The sequence below is a fragment of the Mytilus trossulus genome, chromosome 6, assembly GCF_036588685.1.
Source record: "Mytilus trossulus isolate FHL-02 chromosome 6, PNRI_Mtr1.1.1.hap1, whole genome shotgun sequence".
Classification (NCBI taxonomy): Eukaryota; Metazoa; Mollusca; class Bivalvia; order Mytilida; family Mytilidae; genus Mytilus; species Mytilus trossulus.
This window is the reverse complement of record NC_086378.1, coordinates 88,947,450-88,969,431: the sequence shown is the minus strand read 5'-3', so window position 1 is coordinate 88,969,431 and position 21,982 is coordinate 88,947,450. Positions and strand designations below refer to the sequence as shown.

General features: G+C 30.4%; 1 protein-coding gene across 6 annotated transcripts in view; it reads right to left on the bottom strand.

Moving 5' to 3' along the window:
* LOC134722174 (TOX high mobility group box family member 4-like) overlaps nucleotides 1-21,982 on the bottom strand; it is a 44,323-nt gene that overhangs the window by 11,810 nt on the left and 10,531 nt on the right. For 2 of the 6 annotated variants that reach the window (XM_063585752.1, XM_063585753.1), the window contains exons 2-6: nucleotides 21,228-21,287; nucleotides 6,884-6,970; nucleotides 3,552-3,971; nucleotides 2,480-2,604; nucleotides 2,052-2,187 (exon numbers count right to left, since the gene is read on the bottom strand). In XM_063585752.1, coding sequence (XP_063441822.1) covers nucleotides 2,052-2,187; nucleotides 2,480-2,604; nucleotides 3,552-3,971; nucleotides 6,884-6,928 — 726 coding nt within the window. In that variant the 5' untranslated portion in view covers nucleotides 6,929-6,970; nucleotides 21,228-21,287. Of the gene's footprint in view, nucleotides 1-2,051; nucleotides 2,188-2,479; nucleotides 2,605-3,551; nucleotides 3,972-6,883; nucleotides 6,971-8,628; nucleotides 8,733-11,638; nucleotides 11,992-17,376; nucleotides 17,398-17,434; nucleotides 17,502-21,227; nucleotides 21,288-21,982 lie in introns of those variants that run through there. The other 4 variants (XM_063585751.1, XM_063585754.1, XM_063585749.1 and 1 more) reach the window with 4 other exon arrangements.

The window sequence follows — 21,982 nt, the reverse complement described above, 5'->3', positions numbered from 1 at the left end:
TGACAATGCTGTAATCTTTGGTAATATTAAAAATCATTTCAGCAAATAAAATTCCAATTGGTGACAAATGAGTGTCACTGGCCTCGAAAAATCTTTCAGGAATTAATCAAAATCGTTAATGACGTGTCAAAACAATTCTATCTTCCATGAACCATTTTACAATGTCAACAGAAAAAATAATGGATTAAATACATGCCATATTGTGTTTTTCTCATTTTTTATTCATTACCAGAGAGGCAAATTATTTTTCTGATTTTCTACAGTAGCGCTACTATTCATTAATTATTTATAGTATGAAATAAAATTCATGTGTACAATTACAGCTAATATCATATTTACTTTATCATTTGAAAAGCAGATTTAATTTGAATACCATGGACCGAGGATTTTTCTATACAGATGCTCAGTGGGTATTTTTTTTGGCCTCCAAAAAACATGAATATAGGGCTCCATTGGGTTTAGCACTTAAACCATAACATGTTCAAATGTATGGGCAATAACTACTTCAAGAAGTCAAACGACTATTTTGTTTTGCTCATTATTTGTTATGCTAACAATTTCTCTTTCTATGTATTATAGTTTTCTTGAAAAAAAAAAAAAAAATCCAATAAATGGTACCACCATATTTTGGTCTATATTTTGCATGGTTGCCATATTGGTTAATTGGCAGAAACATTTCCTTTTACAATTTTTTTTAAAACTATATTTATGTATAAATATTTCAGTACAGATCTCCTATAAAAACTAGAGGCTCCAAAAAGCCTGTGTCGCTCACCTTGGTCTATGTGAATATTAAACAAAGGACGCATTTGAATTCATGACAAAATTGTGTTTTGGTGATGGTGATGTGTTTGTATATATCTTACTTTACTGAACATTATTGCTGCTTACAATCATTCTATCTATATTGAACTTGGCCTAAGAGCTTCAGTGGAAAATGTTAGTTAAAATTTACAAATTTTATGAAAATTGTTAAAAATTGACTATAAAGGGCAATAACTCCTTATGGGGTCAATTGACCATTTAGGTCATGTTGACTTATTTTTAGGTGTTACTTTGCTGTACATTGTTTCCATTTACAGTTTATCTCTATCTATAATAATATTCAAGATAATAACAAAAAACGGCAAAATTTCCTTAAAATGACTAATTCAGGGGCAGCAACATAACAGCAGTTTGTCCAATCCATCTGAAAATTTCATGGCAAATAGATCTTGACCTGATTATCAATTTTACTCCCTGTTAGATTTGCTCTAAATGCTTTGGTTTTTGAGTTATAAGCAAAAAACTGCATTTTACCCCTATGTTCTATTTTTAGCCATGGCGGCCATCTTTGTTGGTTAGCCAGGTCACGCCACACAATTTTTAAACTTGATACCCCAATGATGATTGCGGACAAGTTTGTTTAAATTTGGCCTGGTAGTTTCAGAGGAGAAGATTTTTGTAAAAGATTACCAAGATTTACGAAAAATGGTTAAAAATTGACTATAAAGGACAATAACTCCTAAAGTGGTCAACTGACCATTTTGGTTATGTTGACTTATTTGCAGATTTTACTTTGCTGAACATTATTGCTGTTTACAGTTTATCTCTATCTATAATAATATTCAAGATAATAACAAAAAACAGCAAAATTTCCCTAAAATTACCAATTCAGGGGCAGCAACCCAACAACAGGTTGTCCGATTCATCTGAAAATTTCAGGGCAGTTAGATCTTGACCTGATGAACATTTTTACCCCCGTCAGATTTGCTCTAAATGCTTTGGTTTTTGAGTTATAAGCCAAAAACTGCATTTTACCCCTATGTTCTATTTTTAGCCGTGGCGGCCATCTTGGTTGGTTGGCGGGGTCACCAGACACAATTTTTAAACTAGATACCCCAATGATGATTATGGCCAAGTTTGGATTAATTTGGCCCAGCAGTTTCAGAGGAGAAGATTTTTGTAAAAGTTAACGACGACGGACGCCAAGTGATGAGAAAAGCTCACTTGGCCCTTCGGGCCAGGTGAGCTAAAAAGCATTGAAAAGTCAAGTTGACTAAGATACCTACATTTTTATGGTCTGGATCAAGTCCATCCCACATCTGAGCTACAATCTTGGATACCTCTCCAAAGCTAGCATTAGGGTTCTGTCCCTTGATGGCGGCCTGTGTGTCTCGGAAAAACAATGCATAGGCTGATACAGGCCTGAAATATGGTCATAACAATAATTACCTTTGACATATAAACATTCTTTTGTTTTATAAATGGCAATAAATTATCCTTCTTTATTCTTTACCTGCTGTATTAAACAATAGAAAAGTACAGACATACAAAAAGTAAGTGATGTAAAAATATATCTGATATAAATGATTACGGGTATATGTGTTTGGTTTTTTTTGCTGTTAACCTTTTTTTTTTTAACATTTATGAAACTCATTATTGAGCACTATCAGAATACCCTTATTGAGTCAATTACCATTAAAAAAAGAGTACTTACTTTTGTGGTTCATTTGGATCTTTCTTCTTCTTTTTCTTTGTCACTTTTGGTTTCCTCGTTTTCTTTTGTTTTTGAGCTTCCTCTACCGCTGCTGCTGCCGCTGCTTGTCTCTTCATGAAAGCAAGCTAGAACATGTAGAAGAATACGAAATTTTACACGTTTAATTAACATGTTTTAACATTTCCTGATTCAATTAGGGTGTTAACCTTTCTCTTAAAATTATCAATTATATGAACTAAATACTAATATATAATATAAATAATTAGGAGAATGGACTTCCTAAACCTTGTACAATATAATCTCTGTTTTGAATACATAGGGTATGCAGGGTTGTTAAGATAAATACAAAATTGTCTAATATATGAAATATTATAAATGTTTCAATAAATTGTTAAGATTTGTCAGTAGTAAAATATCCTTTTTTGAGTTAAAACTTCTTTCTTTCCTGTGAAAGTCCATTCAATGTCCCCTTTTTCTTGTAATGTAAATCAAATTTCCTGTTATGACAGTCTTCCTAAAGCTTGGATTGGGAGACCGTTCAGCCATTGATCAGTCAAAATTCATAGACATTTTAGTGACTTCAATCTTTGATTTTATTGTTTTCAAAAGACAACAGGCATTCTCATTCATTTCAATCTTTATCAGAAAGAAAATAAAATGTACACACAATCTTTGTTTTTTCATACATTATGTTTTTCTTTATTATACTGTTTGCCTTCAACCTTTCTTTATATAAATTAGCATTTCTTATAAATAAAATATACAAATATTGATTACTACAATTTATAATAAAGTTGCAATGCCAGTATCAAAAATAGAAGCCATTAATTCTGCTGCATACAATGCACATTACAATATGAATCTAACTACTGGTGCTCGACTTTGACAAGAGCCTTTGTAACTGAGCATTGTCAGCAATGGCCACTCTCCTTCATTGTAGACAAGAATATAATTGAGGACTATAATCTCTTTTTTGTAACATTTGTATTGCTGATAATTTTTTTGTTGGAAAAACTTTCTATCTAAGCTGGATAAATATTTTTTAAAACACTATAACAGACATCAAACTAACCTGTGCTAAAGGAAGAGAGTCATCACTACTTTCTTCACTGCTCTCCCTCCGCGGAGAATTTTTATTATTTAAAGCATTCTTTGAATAAAAACTTGATGTTGTAACACATCCGTCCTGTACAGGTGGCGCCATCATCATCCCATTAGCTGCTATCAAACTGTTTGACATTGAGATATCGGGCATCTCCATATTTTCTGGCGGAAACTGTGGCGCCATATTAGATCCATTAGAATTATTATTAGGTGAGCTCATGATAGAGTTATTATAGTTAAGTCTATGATGTGAATGAAGAGTGGCTGGGTCAATGTGAGAGTCTGTTATCGTTGGTTGAATGTGAGATAAATTGTCCAATGTGCCTGACGGCAAACTTAAACTTGTTATATCAAAATCGTCGTCTCCAAAACAAGGTGTGTGAAAAGACTGCAATAAATATAAATGTATTGATAAGTAACAATATAAAGGTTGGATGACACTAGTAAATAAAATAGTAACTTTCTATAATTTCATGTATCAAAATAACTGGTCACAACAAATACTGACTGTCTTCTTAAATGTTAGCCTGCGCTGTCAGAGTGTAAGATTCAAAAGTGATTTTGAAACAGAAAATGACTAAAGAATGTCACAGAAGTCTGTTTTGAAAATATATATGTATGTATTTGTCTTAAAATAAAACATAAATAATTTAACACATTTAAAGCATCATGGTAGTATTAAACCAATCATTAAGACGTTTCACCCATTGGCCTTCTTCAGTTTCTTTATTTTTCTTCACAACTACATGGCAGACATTTTTTTTCTTTCTCAATCATTAAGATGTTATCTAAAGCATGTAAATGTTTATAAATTTTTAATTCTTTTTCATATTTAAGATGTTGCCTTTTTCGATAATCAAAGTTGTGTTTTTGCTACAAAACTATGAAGTCAGTTTAGTATTGCCAAAAATCTAATGGAAATTTCTGACTATATTTCACCATGTTTGTTTACAGTTTTTTCCTCCTTACCAAAACAATTGTATTTGTGAGTAATTACACAAATCTAACAGAAACTGACAGTCAAATGGATTTCACCAATAAAGCAATTTGTAGGAGCTACTTACAAATGGATAGAATATTGATTTACACAGGAAGCAATCTTTTATAATTTTCTGTATAATATTATCTGTTAATCATTGGGCATCAATGGTACTCATTAGGGGAAAATTATCTTATCTTGGAATAGTTTTAATTTTATCTATCAGTATATAATTTGATGATTATATGTATAAATAATTGCAGTTTCAATAATATATAGTTATCATTACTAAATCGTAAAAAACAGGAATTCTATTATGTAGGTCAATTATAATAAATACTCTTACTGGACTATAGGAAGAAACAAATTTAAATATGTAGGTCACTTTGACCTTATCTGTTCTACTTATATTTACTGATTAATTAATTGATTAAGCTAAAAGTTGCACCAGTGCTCCAAGTTGACTGTATTCAAATGAGAGCATGAAACAGTTGTTGTTCTATAGTAAACTGACACAATGATCCGTATACATTCAGAAAATTTTTCGATGTTTTCATTATTGCAAAAATAGGTTTCACAAAAGTCAGTACATATGTACTCTCATTTCAAATTTTTGGTACTTTCTTTCTACGCTGCATTTCCTGATATCGCACCAATCAATCTTTAATTTTATTACCTTATTCAACAGTTGTTATATAATAAATGCATAAACATTTTTGCATTTGCAGTATTATTTTAATTGCTTATCAAATATGAAATACATGTATTTAGAACTTTCTATTTAGGATTTAGTAAAGAAGCTTAAACAACGGTTATCCAATACACAGTGTCACACTCTTGTTTGAAACTTCTATAGAATCCTTGATGACTTTTAATACTTCATAAATCATTAGTTCTTAAATAATGTATTTTATTGGAAAATTTCATATATTTCATTTTATTCTTTAAACATTCTTCAATTAGCTTCAGAATTCTGATATCCACTCAAGAGTGTGACACTACCAATTCTGGTTTAAATTCCGTCTACTTACAAAGTCAAAACTAATCAGTTCTCATGTTCCTAATTATCCAAACTTTTTAAATTCAAAACATCAATTTAAAAAAAAAACCTTTCCTGAGATCTCCAATGACTGTTAAGATTTAGAGTGTAATGGAAACCACATCAATATGATGTCTAAGTGGCCATAAATGGATTATAAACTCTTCAAGTACCTTCATCGACATTCAATAAATCAGCAAAATTGTATTCATCACCTGTCGTTTTAAGGTGACAAAACAAATTTGTTCTTTCAAACCTTACTTAATTACCCATTTTATCAGATTTCTTTCTAATGAATCTTTGTTCAACTTTTTTTCTTAAAATGTTACCTTTTAAAAACAAATAAACTTCATCTAGCACCTGTTGTTTAAAAATTTCTTTTTTAATGTTTTAAAGATTTAACGTGAAAAACATGAATCCTTAAATGAATACATATTTTTTTTCATCTATTAAATTAAATTAATATCAATTATGTTTAAATGTTTTTTCCTAAGATTATGTAATACAATACTGAATTATGACACTGCACTTTAAGGATATCAAAATTCTATGAATTATGAAAATTCATGTTTTTCAAAACTTTTATTACATATATTGATTATTTTACTCACATTTTAAATCATAAATGTCATACTTAAAGATGGTACAATTTAAGAGCTTTCTAAAATTTTCGAATCTGATTCTTTAAGAAATTAATTGAATTTATATAATTGCAATTCAGTAATTTCTAAGTAAAATATCTTTTAGAAATTGACACTACAATAAAACATTTGTGATAGGATTCTGAAATGATTTTAAAAAGATTGAATTAAATATGTTTTTCTTCAAAAATAATAAAGTTTTATTTTGCTAACAAAAGTTGAACTAATATTCTAAACCCTATATTTAGCTGCAGAACTACAGCTCTTAGGTCCTAATAATACTTTTAACTGTTTGCTCATCACAGACATTAGTCCGCAAATAGTAAAAATATATCTGCAGCTACCCTTTATTATGCTAGTATCTACTGCTCAATAATGGACATAACATAACCAATTACTTGTAAATAGTGAAACGAGTCAAAAATGAATCTTTTTGGAAAAACAGATTTTTGTTCGGCTTACAAAAGATTCAATATAAACAAGTTGCTTTACTAATATTAAGTATAAGAGTGACTACTTTTACATGGGAAGTAAAATTAAGGCCTTCTATAGTTACCAAACTTATAACAAACAATAAGAAATATTTTGGCAAAAGGGGGAATAACTTGCATAACAAAATCAAGGGCTGAAAAATAATTTACCTCATTTGTTAAGTAACTGTTACCATGACTTGATGGGTTTGCCATCACTGCTGACAGCGGGAAAAATCCTGGTGGCAGAACTTGGTTCTGAAAATAAACACCAATTTCAAGAAGTTAGATACCAACTAGAATAAATTTTCCCAAAACTAACATCTGAATATATATTGTGCTCAATCCTCCTAGAAGCAACAATCGACAGCTAGTTATAATCATAATTAAAATCATTAGTTTTCTGATCACCCACACAGTAAACTGTAACATCAGAACAATATTTGATGTAAATAACAACAAAACTTAATGTTACAACTCCCCCCACATCAGGATGGATTGTGCCTCAAGGGGTGGTCAGTATTTAGTACTGTAGTAAACTGGACCACCTGTTGCAACTATAGTGAGATCTGAACAACATGAACCTAACATATTATCATATTTACGTGTGTCAATAGACGATGAAGACACCCATATTTCTTAAAATTAGAAAAAAATAAATCTGCATAATCAGATCAACTGTATAACATATCCTTTGAATATAAATCTGAGTGGCTATAACTGAAAGGTGGAACTGTGACCATAATACATAGATACATGTAATGTCCAGAGGGCCTATATACGTAATAACAGTTTGTTTACATTTTGTTTGAAGCAGCTGTTATGACAAGTTGGTCAACAGCCATCCGTGCCATTTGATGAATCAAAGATTAAAATAAAGCAGAAAAATTAAATTTAAAAGTTTGGTAAATATAAAGAACTGTGATGTCAAATTTAAAATTAGATCTTTCTCAAAACTAGCCAGAAAAGCATACAAAACAATACCTCTGTCCCAACTTACAGAAAAGCATACAAAACAATACCTCTGTCCCCACTTAACATTCTTAAAGCAATGGTAATTAAGTCTATGGAGTCTTATCAGGTGTCTTAGTCTAAGGAGAAATTGAGAATACAAATTGGACAAGATAATGATTGCCAAAGACCATTATCCGATTATCTGCAAAAGGGAACCCTCAAAAAGGTACACCATGCGAGTTAAGATTCAGTCAACTTTTCATAATTGTTGCAGCAAACACTGAATTGTCTTTTCAGTTTTACTGATTATTATTGATTTTTTTTTGCTGGTTTATGAGTTAAGTTTTCAGAGGTAACAATTACTCATGATATAGAGTAGCTATGAGAAATCCACCTAACATGAGAAGAGGTCAAGGTAAGGTGAAACTTGTCAGATGAACATGTATGCCTTGCAATACTTCTATATAATAAATATGGTTTTCCTATTACACATAAGCAAGAAAATGATTTGTTTAAAGCATTTTTTTTCAAGCTGACTCATGCTGAACCAAGAAAATAAGGTCAAGGACAACAAATACTTCATACCAAAGGCAACTGTAAAATTGATATGAAGTGTCCAGGTCTTCAACTTTCTGAAATATACCAATAGTTTACATGACTGTTGCCAGATTATAAGCCCTTTGTCTCACATTCTATAACAATTCTCTCAGGCGAGACAAAAATATTACCGTAGCTTTTGTGTATTCATTTCTATAGAGTTTCTGGTATCATTTCTTAAAATTTAGCCAATTAAGTCATAACATCATGTAACCGTTAATGATCAATTTCATGTTCTACAAAACTCCAAAACCAATTAGATCGAACTCAATTTATCTAAGATTTTCCATATTATATGTCATGAAATCCAAACCAAAATTCATACTTAGAAATATTCTTATCATTATACAACACTATATAGATACCTCTAGTTTGCTGTCCATATATCAACGATTAGGACAAAAACACAAAACAATATAATCCGTTAAGAATATCTTTGAAAATTAGTAAATATTTAAGATGTGTAAACATAAAGGCAAATCTTAAATAATTGAAATTTAAATTTAATCAAATAGATTTAAGGTATTAACTACAAGATAAGAAAAGTTCACCTGTTCTAAACACCTGTCATTAATGGTCACATGACCAAAATGTTATGACCCTACAATTGCCTTTTCATGTTCAGGTAGAAATTAATGAAACATAAAAATGTTTTACCATCCTGAAGTCAATAATTTGGTCAGATTAGTTAACCTGGAGATAAATTCCATAACATCACTCTAATTACAGGGTCAAATAACAGGTCATTTGAAATAATTAAAAAAAAAAATGAACTTTTTAAAAAATAAGAGCCAGAAACTATCTACGAGACAGGAACCTATCTTCTCTAAGCTGAGAACCGACATCTCATCATCATCACCAAGCTGAGAAAAAAAAGCATTAATATCACTATCCATAAATTCTCTTGCTTTCACCGTATTTTTCCATTTTTTTTTCCTTCTCTATAGATATCATAGATGTCCCAATAGGCATACATTTACATGTAACAATTAATTTAATATTTAACTGTGTGTTTACCAAAAATTTTATGTCCCTTTTCCATAAATTAAAGATTTCATGAAATTTACTATACTGATTGTTTTTTCTAACTTCTTATTAATTATCTAAACTGTTTGATTGATGGTTGTTAAATTTCCAGTGGCAAATATTACATATGTACCATGTTTAGGCTTCATTTAGACAAGTCTAACATGCTGAGTTGGATTTCAAACTTGCTAGTTTAAAATCTTTGGATTTAATTCAGCAGGAAAACAAACCTATTATTTTCAACTATTGGTATGAGCATTGTATGTAACAAGACCACTCATAAGACAGTTCTCTAATTATCGAAAAGATGATTCTTAATAATAAGGGTAGCACAAAGATAAATTCAACCTCAGATTTATATTAGAAATAACTCCTAATATTTGTTTTTCAAGAGTAAAACACAATTTGTGATCTCTGATGTCATTCACATGTAACCGCCATTACTTCAGCATATTATACTAAGCACCATCATGTTTTACAAAACAATCCAGAGCAGACATGTTTTGTCCATGTGTATTGCTTCCATTAGCCAATACACAGAACTATGTACAACTGGACATTGAGTACAATCATGTATGCAATCAATAAATCATATTTGTGGACAATTGATTGACAGGTGCCCTAATTATGGTTCTCTTGACAAATATATGTGATAAAATCAACTATTACTTGTCATTTAACATATGACATTTATCATCATTTTATTCTTGTCAAGGTTTTTTTCTTCTTTAATCTTTTCTAAAACAGCAATGAACTCCAATAACAATTAAGCAATGAGTACTTTAAGTTAACTATACACTGAATTTGAGTTTTCTTCCTACTTTTGTACTCTGAGTTACAACTTTAAATGTTCCAAAAGGTTACTTACTCAAACTATTTGTTATTTTTTGCCAATTTCCTGAATCCACTTCCTGCTAACACATTACCTAATATAATGTATTCATTGTCTTTTAAAGGTCAAATCTTTGTAATTAAGTTCAGCACTTATTCAATGGTATGGATGTAAGTTTTCCTAGTCCACAACAGCTGACATTTTAGAAAGACAATCACACCTCAAATGACATTTACAACATTGAAAGAACTATATGATATATTTTTTTAGCAAATTATTTAGCAAGACTATAATAGATAATACAGAAGTGATCTGTACTGGGCAACCTTGAACTTTATAGATGACTCAACTCCCCATTGACCTTTATCAGATTATGATGATTGAAATTATGGGTCTGAAAAATGAAAATACGGACCCACATGCTAAATCCAAAATTTGAAGGCACTTAAAAGCATTTTTTTAAAATTTCAAGTACATGGTTATATGAATCATAGTAAAGTGTCTGACAGTCTGACTGATTATTTAAGTTTTATTAGCACTTTGCATAAGTCAACATAATTCAATAATGGTCACATTTATTCTTAGAGAACCCCTTATGTCTTTAAATAGTTATACTGGATTTTAGAGTTATTAGAAATAGTTAAACACAAATTTTTTTGCAATTACAGATTATCAAAGAGTATTTATAATCATTATAGCAATATTTCCAAACTTTATATTGGCTACAGACTCTTGTTTTTGCACTCTTCTGATATACCAAAATTTAAACAATATAGAAAAAAACATTAAAGAAAGCATTTATCTTTTATCTTTTATCTACACTTCAAATGTTATTCTTGTTAATTTGTGTTTCTAGGTTACTGTCTCTTTCACATAAGCTAGTTTTCATTTTGTTCATACAAATGATAAACCATCAATCATCGATGTGTGATTTTTGTCACTATTCTTTATGTTACAGCTAATTCATTTTTAAAGTTTATACCTTGATCTCCTTGAAAAGTTTATGCTAATTTTCAATTAACTGATTAGTTTTCAATAGCAATAATGCAAATTGTCAGCTAAATATGGAAATTTACATAAATAATTGTTATCTGAACTACATGTATCAGTTTTTATATGTCGGCTCTTTGGGTTGTAAAATTCGTTAAGCTGACATTTGTAGTTTTTTCTTTTGAAAATATAATCTATATTGTTTCGAAACTCTAAAATAGTGGTGTTTTTTTTATATTTTTAAATAGAGATGAACAAAATTCCAATTATCCATGTACAATGTGTAATGTTTCTCCCAGGATGAGAGTTTATGTGTCTAAGATTAAATTTTCTGAAAGGAGATTTAAAAATTAAAATATATGGTAATTTTTTTATTAAGAAGAATACCTTTTTACGAACAAGAAATATTCTTAAACACTTTACAATTATTATAATACATTGTATTAAAACAAAATCGTACAGATAACTCCCATTTTTATTCATACTGATTCTTAAGGTTTTAGAATGTTAAAATAGCGATACAGTACCTTTGGTATTTGACAGTTATAATATGTTCTAGGTCTTCTCATTTCCTCAACAGTTTCTAAAGTCATTTTCATCCGATAATACACACAGCTACAATCTAATTAATTTTCTTCGATATTTTACATTATCCTTAATCTAGCGATATCAACATGGACACAATCAGAGGAGAGTGATTTCAAATGTAAATTCCAATAATTGTAGCACTTTTTACACAACTATCCATGAAAAAAACCCAATCTGATAAGCAAAATCAATAAATATTAATTTCAAACTTTATGTATGTAATTTTCAAAAAGCAGTAATGAAGATTTTTTTCAGTTAAAATTCCTTCCTTTCGTCATCCCAATAAGGCAGTATAACTTGTGAATGAGAATGAACCATTTCATTAGAACATTGCCTTATTCAATCAGACTCTTCCCATTAGTCATCTCCTGGGCTATTCTATTTATCCCCCTCTGAATGGCAGATGCAATCAAGACACTTTTAAAATGGCACCTGCTTTTCTTGTCCCTACAGTTTTGATTTTATGTCATTTTTAAAGTTCAAAGTAAACATTAATAAAAAATTTACAAATTAAGAGTCTACTATTTTTCAATTAGATATCCCTTGTGATGTATAATAAGCTTGTTCAACATCGGATAACTGTTATTTAAGATTAAGAAAAAAAACAATTGGAAAACAAATACAAAAATATCACCTGTCCGTACACTTCAATGATTCTTTAGTTAATTTAAAATTATTTTATTTATTTTAATTTTCTGATTTTCTCAAGATCCTTTCTACTTCTTTTCACCCGACTAACTTTGATTTAATTATATCTTTTTTCCTTTTACTGAATTTCACTCAACTATGAAATTTTATTTTCTTACTCAGTATTTTAAAATCTTTCTATTTCATTCTTCCATCAAATTTTTATAAATCTTTGAATTGCATTTTTCTTTTATTCACATTTTACCGTCTTCATAAATGCGTTAAATCTTAAAACATCCTTTGATCCAGAACATAAAAATGAGAATTGCGATTAAATTTTTATCAAAAAATTCTTATCAAAGTTTACAGATATATGATTGTCTATTGAACTGTATAATAAGGTCTCAGAAAGGGTAATTCTTTGTTGGAATGGAAGGTAAAAACTAAAAAATCCCTTAAAAATTAGACATGTAAGAAAAAAATGTGTTTTCTCTTTAGCCAATAAAGGGGTCATACTGTTAAATGTATCAAACTGAAAATGCACAAATTGGTAAAAGTATTCAGACTAAGACTTTCAAAATCCTATGATGGCTATGAATGTTATTGATGATCAGGTTTAATCCTGACACGTCAGTGCAGAATGGTCACTTCAGATGTCATATTACACATCAGGAAATTGACATATTTGACTTCAAATGACCACTTTACAGCCAGCTTAAAAATAGATATGAGCCAATACTAAGGGACGACATCAAAAGATCAATGTAAGATAAAAAACTTCATTTAAATAGTTTGGGGGTGGGGTTGAACTGCTGCAAGATTTGGTTATCCGACATTGATTTTTACATATATCCATATGGGTCAATCAATTTTTCCCAAATTAAGTTAAGAGGGGGGTAGGGGGGTCAGTGAAAAAACTATGTGAATTAAGTTTTTTATCCTTCATTGAACTTTTGATGTCGTCCCTTAATAAAATTAACAGTACCAATTTTCTTGCACCAGATGTGCATTTCGACAATACATGTCTCTTCAGTGATGCTCGTGGCCAAAATACCCCAAATAGGATAATTTAAACACATGAACATTTTATATAGGAAATTTTGCAGCAAAATATCTTTTTGGTATAACCTTGGATCAAATTTAAATATTAACTAGATATCATTGAGATGGAAGCCATCTCTGTGGGCCCCGCTGTCAATAACGTGGGGTAATAGTGATAGTACTATTTCATAGTATAATAGTGATATGACTGCATGATGTGAACTAATTGTTGACTACTCTAAGGAGTCTCATGTGTGATTTCAATCTAAGATTTTAAGTTAAAACTGATAAATATTCTCATCTTACTTTCATAGTATAATAGTGATATGACTGCATGATGTGAACTAATTGTTGACTACTCTAAGGTGACTTCTGGATGTATGGATTGATGTTTGAACAATATGTTTAAAGGTGCTGCCCAATTGATATTTGTCACATATTTTTAGAATTATGCCTTCAATATATTATGACCCACCAAGTATAAAGTATGAAATATTAACGGTTCTCGAGAGGTAGAGCGGACACAATTTGTTAAGAACAACAAACGGATGGACAGACTGACAGACTGACCTTAGACCTAGGATGCATACATTATGACACATTCTCTGGTGTTGCTTTATATATATGTTAAGTTGAAAATGTTTGTCAGGTATAAAGTATGAAATAATAACAGCTGTCCTCTCAAAATATAGTGTGGATCAAATTTGTTAGCGATGGACAGATCAACAGACAGACAGACAGACCTTTGACCTAGGAAGTGGTACATACATCATGACACACCCTCTGGTGTTGGTTAAAATGGATGTCAAGTATAATATTTGAAATCATAATGGTTCTCAAGATATAGAGCGGACACAATCTTCACCACAGGACACAGGATTGTCAACTGAAACCAAAGTTTTTTTGACGTTGACCTTTGACCTAGGAAGTTGTACATACATCATGACACGCCCTCTGGTGGTGGTTAAAATGGATGTCAAGTATAAACTTTGAAATCATAACGGTTATCTAGATTTGGAGCGGACACAATCCCACAGGATACGGGGTTGTCAACTCTAAACCAAAGTTTTTGACCTTGACCTTTGACCTAGGAAGTTGAACATACATCATGACACGCCCTCTGGTGGTTGTTAAAATGGATGTCAAGTATAAACTTTGAAATCATAACCGTTATCTAGATTTGGAGCGGACACAATCCCACAGGACATGGGGTTGTCAACTCTAAACCAAAGTTTTTGACCTTGACCTTTGACCTAGGAAGTTGTACATACATCATGACACGCCCTCTGGTGGTTGTTGAAATGGATGTCAAGTATAAACTTTGAAATCATAACGGTTATCTAGATATGGAGCGGACACGATCTTCACCACAGGACAGGGGGTTGTCAACTAAAACCAAATTTTTTGACCTTGACCTTTGACCTAGAAAGTTGTACATACAACATGACACACCCTCTGGTGTTGGTTGATAATCATGTTAAGTATTAAGTATGAAATCATAATGGTTCTCTAGATATGGAGCGGACACGAAAGTGTTACGGACGGACGGACAGACGGACGGACGGACGGACGGACGGACAGACTGATCACTATAGGGCGACCCGCCTTAGTCGGCGGGGCCCTAATTAAACAATCTCAAAATGAGGCCATTTGGCAGTTTCTACAGTCTTGTATTAAGTGCATAAAGTATGAAACCTGTATAGTAATTTATCAGACAAAATTCAAAACTATGAATAACAGATTAAAACCTATTGAAAATCAGAAAAATAATATATAAGAATGTTATTAGATAGATTTCTAATACTTTTTAGTTTCAGTCTGCACCATTTGCCACTAGTCCCAGACTAGAAAATATTTTTTCAAACTAGTGAACATTTTCAAAAGTTTATACATGTATAGTCATATAGCGACAAGTTCTGATATTTAGTGTCTGAACTAGTAGTTTTTGGCGCAGACTGTTCAATTACAAGGGTTAAAAGAAGTGGCCTTCTCATATATTCTCCTTTCAACTCAAAAGAGTAGTGAACAATTAATGTTAGCCAAGAAATGGATGCAATAAAAGGAGATAGGAATTTTCCAACAGCTTCAATGCTTTCAGTATCTGCTTACTATTCAATTCGTTATATTTTTAACTCATTTCTGTATTTTGTTGTTTGTAAAACCAATATCATGAAGTTTAAAGCTTTTTTTCCTGAATTGATGATCCTGTAAAAGCAAATGACCCTCTACAACAGATGCAGATCCGACATTTTTTAAAAAGAGAGTGGTTCTTACATAATCAAGTCATATAAAAAGGGTGGATCCAATCAAATGTCCCCAAACAAAAGCATTAGTTGTCAAACCAAACAGGTAGGAGGGGGTGGGGAGGGTAATCCACCTGATTTTTTTAAGCCACTGGACCATGTGGCAAGTTAAAGAGTCATAAGGTGTGAGTATGATGCAAAATGCTGTGGAAAGTCAGGAATCCCAGGATCATAGTCAAAGTGCAATAACTCACAGAAAATGCCATTACAGATGTGCAAGTTTTAAATGTAGTCATTTTCAAAAGTCTTTTAATAAAATTTACAATATCACAGCTTCATATAATTGTACATTTGTACTTTAATGTTGCAATATCCCAACGTCCAATATTGGAACATGTAACCAAAGAACTTTCAAAATTAAATGTTAATTCTATCAATGTGTCACTTAAACATGTAAAATTTATAATCAAATTGAAATCTACACTCCCCATCCCCATTGTCTCTTTTAAGCTAATCACAAAATTTTAGTGTGCAAGTATAGAAATAAATGAAAATTACGTTAAATCTATATGTTTAAATGACAGACCAGACAACAGAAGGTCCTGCTATTAGACTAAGTGCCTATATAGCATAGATGTTTGTTGTTATCATCTTATGTTTCATCCCTCATTAATTTTCCTTTTTGACCACCATTTTTAAGCAATCCATTATCATTACTTCTAATTTGTCTACTTAAATTTAATGAAACACAATTTTTATATTCGATATCCTTGTAAAGCACATGTCAATACACTCAATATTATCTTTCATATTTTTGTCAAATTTTGCATACATATATGCCCAAAACCATGAAAACAGCATCCTATTACATGTATATATCTAAATGGAATAAATATATTACACATAACTTATAAAAAGATATATGTAAAAAATATTGTTACACTTACAGCAATTATGTATAAATCCATCTAATATGATATTTTTATCTGACATTTATAATTCATAAAATAGACTTTGTAATAGCACTAAAATTCATGTTTCCATATTATTAAATTAAAATTTTAAATTATACCAAAATTATGAAAAAGGACAGGTGTTATATTCTGTGTATCAAATGCTTGTTGTACAACCTTTAACCATAGGCAAACAGCTATGATACAGGAAAGTACCTAAACTATAAAAAGCCTAAGGTTAGTGAATGTAAAAAAATCAAAACTTATGGAGACAACAATGTCCAAATAATTTATTTTTCAAATTTGCTCAAAGCAAAAGATGATCATCCTGGGAGAAATTTTTAATATGAATCTTGGTTAGGGTTGCTTTAAGTTTTGAAGATCAATAATTTGTAAATTACATAAAGAGTTGTATATCTAAAAGGGATATAGCAGTTGGTAATAAACCCAGATCAATTTTGACTAAAGCAGAAGTGTTGCATGCAAGTTAATTTTTTTTCAGTTGTGTGCACATGTTTATGAACACCCTAACTGTTTACTTTAATCATGTTAATTCATGAGAAAAAAGAGTTTTCTTTACTTTAGATACTAAATTTAACGTGTCAACTTTTTAAAAATTTCTGCTTTAGTTATGTTAGTAATATTTATTCCAATGCCTATGATAAAAAGTTTTCCTGTTTTATAGAGGGTAGTAAAGTCCTTACTATACTTTGACAAATCAATACCAAGAAAATCTATCAGAAATTAAAATTTGAATAAAAAAAATATTGTCACATAATTTTTGAAACATATTAAAATATATTAAATTATTACCTTTCAATAAATTATTAATTCCTTACAACTAACATATATGTAACAAATGAATTCCTACCATATTTAGAATGATGTTTTTCTCTCTATTCCCATTTTGTCAAATGATTTGTTCACCTGTATTGACAGGACACTAGGGTCACAAGGTCATACAGGTTAACCTTAAGATCAATGATAATTAAACTGTCATTATGTCAAAAGAAACAACTTTAAGAAGAAAAATGGGTATAGGGTTGACCACACACACCTAAGGTTAACTTGGTTAATTAAAACAAGAGGCCTACAGATCACAAGTGGTCAAGAAATTCCATGGCCCACACAACTAATTCAGCTTTCATTACAGTTTATCTTCTATTACTAAAAGCCAACAAAAGGACTTCCTTTTGAAACCCAGGTTGACGGAATGGGCAAAATACTTAGGAAAAGGAGAGGGGCTCAAATGTAATTTAAGTCAAACCAGGCCAACAACAAGTTTTAAGGTACCTTTAAATACTCTGCATATAAAAACAAGAATATCAAAACAGATGACGCTGATTATCTTAAGCCAACACAATCTACAGGATTATGGCATTCCGTTACAACATATCAAATATAGTTTGTAACTAAATGGGAGAACTTGACTTTTTTTATTATAGCAAGCGTAATACATCGAATACACAAACTTTTTATACTTCATAAATTTGAACGAAAAAAGATTAAGTTCCCTATGTCTAGAAATATGATAAAATATATCCGTAAACACTTTCATAACAAATAGGTCCATAATTTCAATATATGTGCACTAGCACTGTGAACTTATAAACTGTAGGAAGAGCTAATTGCACAAAACTAATGTTCTCTTTCGCAAATTTAACTGGAAATTAGTTTCAACAATTCACATAATATATATATGTAATAAATGATTATTTGTAGGATACCAATTTTCATGAATTTCCTGGATATAGGTAAAACACAATTTTATTTGTCCAACTAAGTACAAAATGATTATTTTCTTATAACCTACTTTTGACTCAAGAGTTCACATTTTTCAACAGGTAATCTTATATGACATATTATATGGTAGGACATCCTGGTACCTGGACAAGAAAGAGCAACTAAAAGAAGTATAATCAAGCTTACAATCTGTGAATCAGTATAACTTTGGGGAAGAGGTTTACTGTTTCTTGTTTTCTATAGACAAAAAAAAATCATAAAAAAACAGCAAACTGTTGCACTAAATTGTACTGATGATATGTTAAATTTTACTTTTTAGGGGTTACTTTTTCTGACCTGAGTATCAGGCAGTGAGAACAGTCTTCAACAGAATAGGTTACCTGTTGAAAAATTATATGATCCAAATTCAAAAGTCGGTATTATGAAAATAGTGTATTTTTAATATGTAACTTTAACTTGTATGCAAACTTTTCAAAAGTTCACAAAAATACATTTTTTTCCTTACTCCATGAAAATTTATATCTACAAAAATGAAAAAATCACCAGTATCCTATGGTTTATACATTTTTGATTCTAGTGATATCAATATACACAGTCCAAACTTCTAAAAGTACACATCTTCAACAAAAAAGTGGACCTTAATCTTGCATAGCTTGAAAGACTGTCCATGAGGGCATCAATTAATTATTGGTATCAGTTCTAGTATAGAGATAAAATCTATGATACATGATCCACTGTTCTATAATTGAAATTATGATTGGAAATGTTTGAAACAAAAAAGAAACTTGGTAAAAATATGTACCGGTACTTTAGAAACTATTTCAACTTATATAAGTACATTTTAGTAGCATATAAAACATCAATTATCCACCATTACCCCGGGGATCACCTACAGTTCAAAGCCATTTGTCCCTCTTTATTATCGTATTATACAATTATTGTAATTACGCAACTGCCGATGACATGATTACAAATCTATGCCTAAAGGCAATACACAACTTCCAATGATAATAACACATGGATCAATTATTATCACTTAGAAATACTCAAATACTTTGCACCTTCAATAACATTTGTACTGTTATGATGTACTAACATTGGTAAAATGACTATACAATTTTAACATGACAACCTCTCCAATAAGGAAATTATGCAATTTTTTTTCACTTTTGCAATCATTAAAATTTAATTTCAACATTTTTTTCTTGATATTCAGCTCTAATTACTTTCCCCAATATTTTAAAAGTCATATTTACCATTCTTGTTTTAAAGATTTAATACACCTTTGTATTTGTTCCGACAAACATGTAAGGTTTATTTGAAAATGAAGTGTCTAAATGCTCTGACCATTTGAAATAAATTATGGGAAAAAGGCCACAAACTATCAGTTTCTGTGAAAGTCTTCATATGTTTGGCTGTATAAGTTGCTTCATGAATGATCATCATGTATAACAACGATAATTGTAATGATTTTATGGTTCTGATCCTGCCTGGAATAAAATGTATATGATTTTTATAGAATGAAGATAAAAACATCTGTCTGAACTTTTTTTAATGTTTCATTTTAGTATTTAAAAATGTTTTTCTGTTATAAATCATGATGCATTGTTTTATGTGTACATGTTATGCTGCCCATCAAGGGCCCTTGATTGAATAATAAATATTCTTATTCTTCCCCTTCCTACCTTACATGTCTCTATTACAGCACATCATCTCATCTTAATTAGTTTATAAGTACCACTGTGGTATAAAAGTACAAAAATGTCAGGAAATGTTTTATCAAATACTTCTGATCATCTTAATAATTTCATGTTGTTTGTTGTTGAATGATATGTTTCAATTTTTATGAAATTTACAACCAATAAAGATCATAGTATGTTCCCTATACCCCTGAAGCTAAAATAAACACTTCCAAATAAAATCAGTTACATGTTAATTTTCAACAACACAATTTGTTTCTGAATTTTTAACTTCTTTCCTTAAGCTACAGAAATTTTGGCTAAGATAATACTTAACATCCTATAAAACATCTGCTATACTATAAAGTATTCCAACACTTTAACTAAAATATTGTGATTTGTTGTCATTGCTGAATACAGATTATGAAACATTTCATTTATTATACAAACAATATAACTCCTCAAGAAACAGATATTTTTTACTAACAGTACAAAATTGTATAAACTGAATGTTTTAAAACCTAAAAAGAAAAATAAGTGCTGTCTTATACACAACCAAACACCTCATCCTATCTTCATTCATACATCAAATTCTCATTGGTAGACCACATGGGAAGGGGGCAGGGAACTTGGTTTGGACCCCCCTCCCCTAACCCCTTTTCTTCAGATTTTTTTTTAAACTTGAAATTAGGCTGAAGCTTATTTTTTGTGTGGAACTACAGAGACCACAACCCAGAAATTTTGAGTTACAGAATACATATATTGTTCAACAAAGAAAATGGTGAATCTTTACTGAGGGGCCTAATGGGGGGTCCTCATCACGGATCACGGAAAACAAAAAATATCAATCACGATTCACAAAAAATTAACATTACCAAATCACGACTTAATTTCCTCAAAATCACAGATCACGATAAAAATTGGCATCTTTCACGGATCACGAAATGAAAACATCCTCGATCACGAAGAACGAAATTAACCCATCAGCCCCCTCTTTACTGGTAATGAACACTTTCTTTCAGAAGTAATCCAAAAGTGTTAAAATTCAATGGCAGATTTTATTTAGGCTAAGTTATTACTTGGTCACAAAAAAACATTGAAAATGTCATGTTCAGCTTTTATGTTTCTTGTTTGGAGTTACAAAGGAGACAAACTGTTCTGTTGCTATCTCGATAAGTGACTTTTAAAATCTCACATCTTTTATAATTCATATTCAATAACCATATATGATATAATCCTTACCCATTTTCAAAATTTCAAGTGTATCCAATTTTATTCTTTAATTTTTGTTTTGGTCACAACCTACAAAATAAAAGAAACATATCAGTCAGTTATACAAGTATATATGCCCTTATGCTTCAGAAAGTAAACATTCTTACATTTCTTCTGAATTACATTAAACATTGTTGAAAATACACATCCATAACCAAGGCTCAATATGATAAAGTTTTATTACAATTCTATCATATTTCTATGAAATTAAAGACCAATAAAGGTCACTTCTTTGCTATTTGAATTCATAAAAAAAATATTCTGAGTAATCTATCAAATAAACATCATTATCATGCAAAAACTATGTGTAAAGTGACCTTTTTAAGATCACATGTGTTGTGTTACATGTTTTTAATGTACATGTATCAGTGACCTCACAGATTACATGTCAAAACTAGAGTGACCAGAGTATATATAAGTTATGAAGAAATAAACATTTTTGTAATTGAAGTTATCATAAACTACAGATTTCACAAATGGTTAGTGTTCTAAAATCCAATACTTTTATTGGTCTTTAATTATGACACCAATGACAGAACCAAAGATATAAAATTTAGAGGAGTGTAATATTTTTTCTAGTATTTCCTAAGTTTAGAGTTGATTGTTTCTCTGGAAGGATAAATGCAACTTTTATAATTTTTTCCTAGAAAATTCTAGAAAAAACAAGTTCAAAATGCATACAGAACTCATATTAAATACAGCCTTATTTCATAATCCTCTGTAAT